The sequence below is a fragment of the Chiloscyllium plagiosum genome, unplaced genomic scaffold (genome assembly GCF_037043375.1).
Source record: "Chiloscyllium plagiosum isolate Xiang-an unplaced genomic scaffold, Cpla_swu_hap1 HiC_scaffold_35, whole genome shotgun sequence".
Lineage (NCBI taxonomy): Eukaryota > Metazoa > Chordata > Chondrichthyes > Orectolobiformes > Hemiscylliidae > Chiloscyllium > Chiloscyllium plagiosum.
The window spans coordinates 58,403,541-58,412,661 of NW_028270173.1; the positions used below are offsets into that span (position 1 = coordinate 58,403,541).

At 42.0% G+C, this 9,121-nt stretch overlaps 1 protein-coding gene across 1 annotated transcript; it reads left to right on the plus strand.

Annotated features, from left to right (window-relative positions):
- Window positions 1-2,972: 2,972 nt before the first annotated feature.
- Window positions 2,973-6,235, plus strand: LOC122541196 (uncharacterized). Its single transcript, XM_087978777.1, has one exon. It carries the CDS (start codon window positions 3,448-3,450, stop codon window positions 4,243-4,245), a length of 798 nt encoding a protein of 265 aa, XP_087834903.1. The 5' UTR covers window positions 2,973-3,447; the 3' UTR covers window positions 4,246-6,235.
- The last annotated feature ends 2,886 nt before the right edge of the window (window positions 6,236-9,121 follow it).

Below are 9,121 nucleotides of genomic sequence, written 5' to 3' on the forward strand. Positions count from 1 at the left end.
CCACCACTTTCCATTTCTTTAAACCTACCCCTTTGTTCATGCGTTTGATCATCTCTGTAATATCTCCTTACATTGCCCACTGCCAGAGTTCTCAGATAATTCAACTTGAAGCATTTTGGGGCCTTTTATGATGGTCAAGGTGACTACAGCATGGTAGTCAAGATTATATTGAGTTTGATGTGTGCATCTTGATAACTCACTTGTGGTCTTGTGTTTTGAGCCAATACTGCAGCTTGCACATTGAGACATGAGTCTGGAGTATCTTTGTAGGTGGAGGAGACTGGAGTTTGATGTCACAGAGAGAAATGTCTAATACAATGCTCCATCCTGTTTCTTGATCATTCCTGATCTTATAGAACTGAAGATTTGATTTGATTTAATTTATTGTCACGTGTACCCAAGTACAGTGAAGAGCTTTGTTTGCGAGCAATACAGGTAGATCATAGTCAGCAAGGAGGTACAAATCATAGGCTGAGCGAAACTTGGATTGAGTAACGGATACAGGTTACACTACACAGGACGTACACAAGGCGAGGTCTGCATTAAGAAGATCAGCATTATTCAAAGTTGGACAGTCCATTTATGAGTCTAATAACGGCAGGGATAAAGCTGTTCGTGTGTGTGTGTGTGTGTGTGCGTGCGTGCGTGTGTGCGTGCGTGTGTGTGTTCAAGCTTCTGTATCCTGTGTCTGGTGGAAGAGGTTGTAGGAGAGCATAACTGAGATGGGTCTTTGGTGATGTTGGCAGCCTTTCTGCGGCAACAAGACGTGTAAATGGAGTTGGTGGATGGGAGGTTGGCTTCTGTGATGGTCTGGACTGTGCACACCACTTCCTGTAGTTTCTTATGGTCCTGGGTAGAGTAGTTACTGTACCAAGCCATTACGCATCCAGACAGTATACTTTCTATGGTGCATCTGTAAAACTTGATGAGAGTTGTTATGGACATGCCACGTTTCCTGAGCCACTTGAAGGAAGAAGAGATGTTGTTGTGCCTTCTTCACTGCCACACCTATGTGGGAGGTCCAGGACAGGTTGTAGGTTATCATCACTCTGAGGAACATGATGCTGTCAATACTCTCAACCTCCACAGTGATGATGTAGGTGGGGGGGGGGGGGTTCTCCTCCTTTCTTTCTAATGTCAATGATCAGTTCTTTAGTTTCGCTGACATTGAGAGAGAGAGATTGTTATCCATTGCACCACGTCACCAAGTCCTCTATCTCCTTTCTGTATTCTGAATCATTGGTGTTTGATAACCATCCTACCACAGTGGTGTTGTCAGCAAACTTGTAGATGGCATTTGTTTGGAATTTGACAAGTCGTGAGTGTACAGTGAGTACAGTAAGAGGCTGGGAATACATCCTCGGGGGGCTCCAGTGTTGAGTATCATCGCAGAGGAGGTGCAATTGTCTATCCTCACTGATTGTGGTCTATGGGTCAGGAAGCTGAGGATCCAGATGAAGAGGGTGGAGCTGAGATCCAGGTCATGGAATGTTGAGATCAGTCTGGAGGGGATAATGGTGTTCAACGTGGGGCTGTAGTTGATGAGCAGGAGTCTGATGTCAATGACCTTGTTGTCCAGTTGTTACAGAGATGAGAGCATGATTAGGAACATGACATCTGCTGTGGACTTGTTATGTTGGTAGGCAAATTGCATGGGATCAAGGCAGGCTAGGAGACTGGAGTTGGAGTACGCAATGCCCAGTCTCTCAAAGCACAGTTATAGAGGTCAGAACCACTGGGCAGTAGTCATTAAGGCATGTTGCATGTGCTTTGTTTAGGTACTGGGATGATTGTGGTCTTCTTGAAGCAGGTGAGGACTTCGGCTTGTAGGAGGGAGAGGTTGAAGATGTCAGTGAATACCTCTGCCAGCCTGTCTGCACAAAATCTGAATGCACAGCCGGGAATTCTGTCCAGGCCTGTGCCTTTCCTTGGGTCAACTCCTAGGAAGACTGATCTGAAGTCTGCAGCGGTGACAGATAATAACGGCAGGGGTGCATCTGGGGCTGTTGGGCCAGGTGACACCGCGCCACTGACATTCTGCTCAAACTGAGCATAGAAAGCACATCAGGGAGGAATGTGTCTTTGTCTGCTGTCTTGCTCTGCTAAATTTTCTATCCTGCTTTGTTGTTTAGGCTTTGTCACAGGAGCCAGGAGTCCATATGGTTGTGGTTTGGGCCTCTAATTTGGTCCGGTACTGTTTTCTTGGCATCTCTGATGGCTTTGCAGAGGTAATATCTAGATTTTCTGTATAGGTCTGGGTTGTCCGACCTGAATGCTGCAGGCCTGGTCTTCAGAACACTTGTTGGTCTGTAGACTAAGTTTTGCTCATGGAGGCTGTATATTCAGTCCGGACAATGTTGGAGAGAGTATAGAAAAGATTTGATGGAGATGTGAATAGAATGGAGAAGCAGGGATTGTTTCTCTTAGAAGAGAAAAATCAGGGATGTTTTAAGCTGTCATGGATTTAGACAGAGCAAATAAAGAGAAACTGTTTCAAACTGCACACTAATTGATAAAGAATGTTTTCAGATAAAAGATGATTGACAGAAGAATAAGTGACGAATTGAGGAGAAAAGTATTTACATAACTTTGATTGGCCATGCATTGTCTGACAGGGTGGTGGAAACAGATTCAGTAGTGTCCTGTGCTTAACTAAAAACCTGGACTCTGAAGTATCCCCAGAGTTGCTCCTGACCTGTTATCTACTAGTTTGATGATAATCATATATGTGATATTGTGGTGGTATACAATCTGGTGCTGTTGATGGCTCACTGCATCCTATGGACACCCAGTGTAGGGATTTGTCCTTAGTCTACTGCCCCTGTGATGATGAACATGGTGAAAAGGACTCATTCATCATTTGGGAGGGCGTGATAGTTTTCTTTGAACTTGTTTGACCTGAAGCTGTCAGACTCTGTGTAGTCAATATTGTTGATACAAATCACATTTCCTTTTCCTGTTTTACAGAAGGATTTTACCGTACTACACCAGAGAATACAGAGAGGATAGACACTGCAGATAGATCCTGATCATCACCGAAGGAACAACTGCACAACTGCAGGAAGACAGCTAGTCCCCTCACAGCATTGCTCAACACAGAGGAGGTTGGGCAGTGAAACTATCATCTGGAAATCGGTCGGGTTAGGGGAGCTTTGACACATCATCAGATCTGAAACTGGTCAATGGTGTGGAGCTTTCCATCAGAACCAACCTTTCTGAAGGTTTGGCTGTGGGTGATCGATCAGGGTGAGGCTGGGAAGAAGTGTGAGTGGCTCCAAGTGTGGTGACAGCTTCAGTCATTCATTTATCCTCAAGAATCACTGACTCATTTCTCCAGGGGGAGGAGGCTGTTCAAGTGTGAAGTGTGTGAGGAGGATTCCATGGGATTGTAAGACCTAATGTCACACACAGTGCATCTGTTGTACACTTGAGAGCACAACAATAACAATGGAAGAGACAGCCTTCAAGTGCGAGGAAAGTGATGAAGACTTTGCACACTCATCAATGATTGTTCATCCACAACACATTCACATTGGAGAAAAGCCATTCAGTTGTGAAATGTGTAACCAGGACTTTGTACAGTTATCAGACCTTGTGAATCACCAGCGCATTCACACAGGGAAAAAAGCATTCATATGCGAGGTATGTGACAAATCGTTCTCACAGTCATCGAAGTTTCTCATGCACCAACACACTCACACAGGGGAGAAACCATTCACATGTGAGGTGTGTATCAAATCTTTCTCTGATTCATCATATCTCCGCAGACATCAACGCACCCACACTGGAGAGAAACCATTCACATGTGAGGTGTGTGATAAATCATTCTCCCAGTCAGGGAACCTTCACATACACCGACGTATTCACACGGGAGAGAAACCATTCAGCTGTGAAGTGTGTGACAAGTCTTTCTCTCACTCATCTCTCCTCCGTGTGCACCAACGCATTCACACAGGGGAGAAACCATTCACGTGTGAAGTGTGTGACAAATCATTCTCGGATTCATCAGCCCTTCGCAGACACCAGCGCATTCACACAGGAGAGAAACCATTCATATGTGAGGTATGTGACAAAGCATTCTCCAGGTCGTCAAGTCTCCTACTTCATCAGAGGATCCACACAAGGCAGAAACCGTTTATGTGTGAGATTTGTGACAAATCATTTTCAGCTGCATCAAGTCTCCGTGCGCACCAACGGATTCACACAGGGGAGAAACTGTTCAAGTGCGGGATCAAAGATAATTAATTCTCACAGTCAGAGAACTTCTGTGCACAGACACAACACACATGATGTGTGCAACAAATGGTTCTCAATGTCATGGTGATGCTATTCCATTAGAGGATCCACACAGGGGAATAATGTTTAAAGGGTAATCTTTACAGTAAAGCTTTTGCGATATCTCTGACAGTCTTGGACACTACAGGATTCACACAGGGTTGTAACCCTTTCAGACTGAGTTCTTTAATGAAGCCTTCATACAGTTGTTGGACCTCATGGAATATCAGTGAGTTCACAGAGGAACAACCTAGTGAAGATCTTGCCGATCTGCCCTCAGAGTGTGAACCTGTACCCAGTCTCACTGTGCAGGATGTTCAGTGGGACTGGGACACAGAACAAGAAGCAGCTTTCACTCCCATCAAACAACTAGTGATGACATCACCAGTGCTGAGGGATTATGATGTAACAATGGAGTCACCCTGCAGTGTGATGTCAGTGAAACAGGACTTGGAGTAACCCCCAGGCAGTGAGGACAACCCGCTGTGTTTGTATCCAGAGGGTTTACACAAACTGAACAACACTGTGCACAGATTGAGAGAGTCTGAATATTGTCTTTTTTTGTGAACAGTTCAACCAGTTCTAATCAACTCCAAAGCATCAACAAAGGATATTTCTTAATTTTTTTGAGATTTCATTTGAAAGTGAAGCACAGGTGTTAAGTGCAGATGTTATTATTGGACAAGTCAGATCCCTGACTAAAGTCTTGCTTGATAGACCACATTTTGTTTTTAAATTTGCTTTTAACAGGGCAGTTTCTCATTGAAATATGAACACAAAATGTTGCGGACTTTGTTCTCACAAACAAGTTTATGGCACAAAGTAAAGAAAAAAAATAGATAAATCAAACTACTTACTTATTCCACAAGTTTAAAAATGTTGCTACACTTGGTAAAATACTGTACCATTAATCCCAAGAGCACCCTTTTAGAGCACTCAAACACCTATATATTCCCTTCTCCAATACATTTAAATTTACTTAACTGGAGTTGAAAGAGTCAGTTCAAGGTCTGTTAGCCTTTTCTTTCAGTATTCACATAACTAAACTTCGATCTTCTCAGCTTAAAGTAACCCCTTCAAAGTTTTAATTAAACATTTCTGATTTGGAACTTTAAAACTAAACTCCTTACAGTTCTAAACTATCTCCCTTTCTCAGAAGCAATTGTACATCTCTAGCTTCAGCCAAGAATTCTGCAAACTGAAACCAAAAGAGCTGTTATCAAGCCAAATAATAAATCAATTCTGCTCCTTCCAACTGAAACTGTTGAAATGCTCAATAATGTTCTGATTACTCTTAAAACAATCCAATGGAAACAAAACCCCATTACCCTCCAGGAAGTCTCTCTCTTTCTCTTTTTCTTTCTCATACTGTTTTTTAAAAGAAATCACTAAAGCTAAAGAAATACTTTCAAGTTAATTGTTAAATCCCGTCATATATACAGACAGACCAAAACCCGCATTGAAAATCCAAACACCAAAATGAGTATTTAAAAATATATAAATTGCACACCTTACGTCACACCTTTGACCTCTAGAGGCAAATGCAAGTCTTTAGGAAGCATTTTCATTATCGATCAAATTATTAGTTACTGAGTGATTTATTGTCATATGAACATGATAAAATGCTGACATGAAACACACAATAAGTGATAGAGCTACCTTATTTTACAAGTCCATGGGCATCACATCACTCAGTGTCCTTCATGAGTGCTCTTAATAAGACATCCCACTATAATATTTTCCTTTCCTGGTGCACAAGCAATTTTTAATTATGGTTGGCGAATTAAGTTCTAATGAAACAATCTTGGGTTCTTGTCTTAAACCTTTTCCAAGAAAATTAAAGGACTGCAACCTGTATAAATAACACTATCTGCCATATTTATGCTGATATATATATCAAACGTATTCAGAATTACACAAGACTGAATGTTTCTTTATAAACCGTGACTTTTTTTTTGCTGATATGTGGTCAATTTCTTCAAAACATAACTGACAGGCCAATTGATTCCCATCTCCTCAACTTGCAGAAAAACAGCCCCCACATTAATGTTGCTGGTACCAATAGCTAACTTCAATAGCTTTTCATAATTCGATAAAGTCATCTCATGACAACATGTGGACAGCATGGCTCAGTGGTTAGCACTGCTGCCTCACTACACCAGGGAACTAGGTTTGATTCCAATCTTGGGTGATTGTGTGGAATTTGCACAATACCCCTGGGTCTGCATTGGTTTACTTCGGGTGCTTCGGTTTCCTCCCACAGTCTAAAGATGTGCAAGTTAGGTGGTTTGGCCATGCTTACTTGCCTGTAGCATCCAGAGATAGGCTCGAAAGGTTAGCCATGTGTGGTTATGGGGATAGGGGTCTGAATGGGATACTCTTTGGAGGGTTGGTGAAGACTCCACGGCTGGCATGGCCTTTTTATGCATTGTGGGGATTCTGTGATATCGGAGAATTTCACATTTTTTCAAGGCATGGGAAAATCCAAAATGGCATTTACAATCACTTGTCTAGGTGCTACATTGGCCTTGTCCCATGGTATGTCCCAAATTCTTGGTTTGGCAAATTCATTCTTAGCCAGATCTATAACCAAACTGGCTACAAAAAGCCAATTAAACAGTTCAGTCAAATGATTTCAATGTCCTTCCCAAGTTTGACTACAACAGCCAATCGTCACAGTTACATAGTCCTCAGATTATTTTACTGGTTGTTCTTTGAAATGTTGCTTGCCCAGTTTTCATTCCAGTAGGCTTGACTTGGATTGGTAAAGTTCAGCTGATGTGTCAAAAGCTGATATCTCTGGGGCCTTTAAGTGTGCAGAACTTGAAAGATCACTTTTTAACAAGTTAATTTTTGTGACAAATCATGCAAATCAAATTCATTCAATGGAATAGGATATAAGTCCTCTTTGTTATCACATTGACTTTGCGAATAATTAGTTCTAAATCTTTGTGACCCATCTTATTTCAGCATCATCACAATAGGGGAACTCTAGCTACAATGACTTGGTTCAATAATGCCTTTGCCCATCATGAATTTAATCTTTTCTCTCATTTGATCTAATCTCTCTGAATGGAGTCTTATAAATAACATATCCACATCATATTAATATGAACAGCCAGAACTGTTTCCCACTAATTGATTTCTAATACTGAAACTGCCTCCTCAAATACTTCAATCATTTTCTAAATATTAAATATAACCTTTTAAGCAACTCCATATTTTCCAACCTAATTGTTAGAGGAACAACTTTTAAATTTTCAATTTTTTATTCATTGTCCAATTGTTCTGGTATTTCTATTTTACGACAATTTTATTGTCCCTGTCATAAGGTCTTTCTAACATGTCAACACTGCCTGATTCTTTCTCCTATGTGAAGTACTCATTATGTAATTCACAGCATTAAGTTTCTTTTTGATTTGGTCAGATCCAGCAGACATTGCTTTTAATGGTTCCCAGAGACAGGTAACTGCCACCAAAATCTCTCCCACAACCTCTCATACTTTGACATTTTTTGTTTTTGTTATCGATTGAGCACACTTCTAATACCTTTTAATATACATTAGTCAGTTTCTTTATGACCCCCAGAATATAGGTTGGAAGCATAGTCTCTGAACTTATCAATTTCTCTTTATTTTCTCATCTCATATACTTAGAGTCATAGAGATGTACAACACGGAAACAAACTCTTCGGTCCATCCTGTCCATGTCAACCAGATATCCAACCTAATCTAGTCCCATTTGCCAGCACTTGCCCCATATCCCTCTAAACCCTTCCTATTCATAAATACCCATCTAGATGCCTTTTAAATGCTGCAGTTGCACCATCCTTCACCACTTCCTCTGGGAGCTCATTACACACACACGCACCACCCTGTGCATGATAAAGTTGCCCCTTAGGTCCCTTTTATATCTTTCCCCTCTCACCCTAAACCTATGCCCTCTCGTTCTGGACTCCCCCACCCCAGGGAAAAGATATTGTCTACTTATCCTATCCATGCCCCTCATGATTTTATAAATCTCTAGCAGGTCACCCTTCAGCCTCCGACGCTTACAAGTACTGGCCCATATTGGGGCGGCACGGTGGCTCAGTGGTTAGCACTGCTGCCTCACAGGGCCAAGTTCGATTCCAGCCTCGGGCGACTGTCTGTGTGGAGTTTGCATATTCTCCCCGTGTCTGCATGGGTTTCCTCCGGGTGCTCCGGTTTCCTCTCACAGTCCAAAGATGTGCAGGTCAGGTGAATTGGCCATGCTAAATTGCCCATAGTGTTAGCTGCATTAGCCAGAAGGAAATGGGTCTGGAGTGGGTTGCTCTTCGGAGGGTCGGTTTGGATTTGTTGGGCTGAAGGGCCTGTTTCCACACTGTAGGGAATCTAATCTAGTCTAATCTATATCTTGTAAAAAACGTAACTAACTTCATCACTGCCACTTTTGCTATTTTCCCTCAAGACACTGTTTCAGTAACTCATACAGAAAAAGCCCACATTGTTAAAAATTGGTTACTATTCCTGGTTTTACATAGGGGTCCCACACAATCTATCTATTTCCTCTTCAAAGGTTATTCAAAAGCTTTTATCAGAATTAAAGGTGCAAATTTAGAATAGAATAGATAGAATCCCTACAGTATGGAAAGAGGCCATTTGGCCCAACGAGTCTACACACTGTCCCTCCGATGAGTAACCCACCCAGACCCATTCCCCTACCTTATTGCTGTACATTTACCCTGACAACTGCACCTCATCTACACATCCCTGAACACTAGGGGCAATTTAGCATGGCCAATTGATTAACCTTCATATCTTTGGACTGTGGGAGGAAACCGGAGCACCCGGAGGGAACCCATGCA

What these genes read in the sequence shown, in the direction of transcription:
- LOC122541196 (XM_087978777.1), top strand. Translation starts at nt 3,448, where the DNA reads ATGGAAGAGACAGCCTTCAAGTGCGAGGAAAGTGATGAAGACTTTGCA.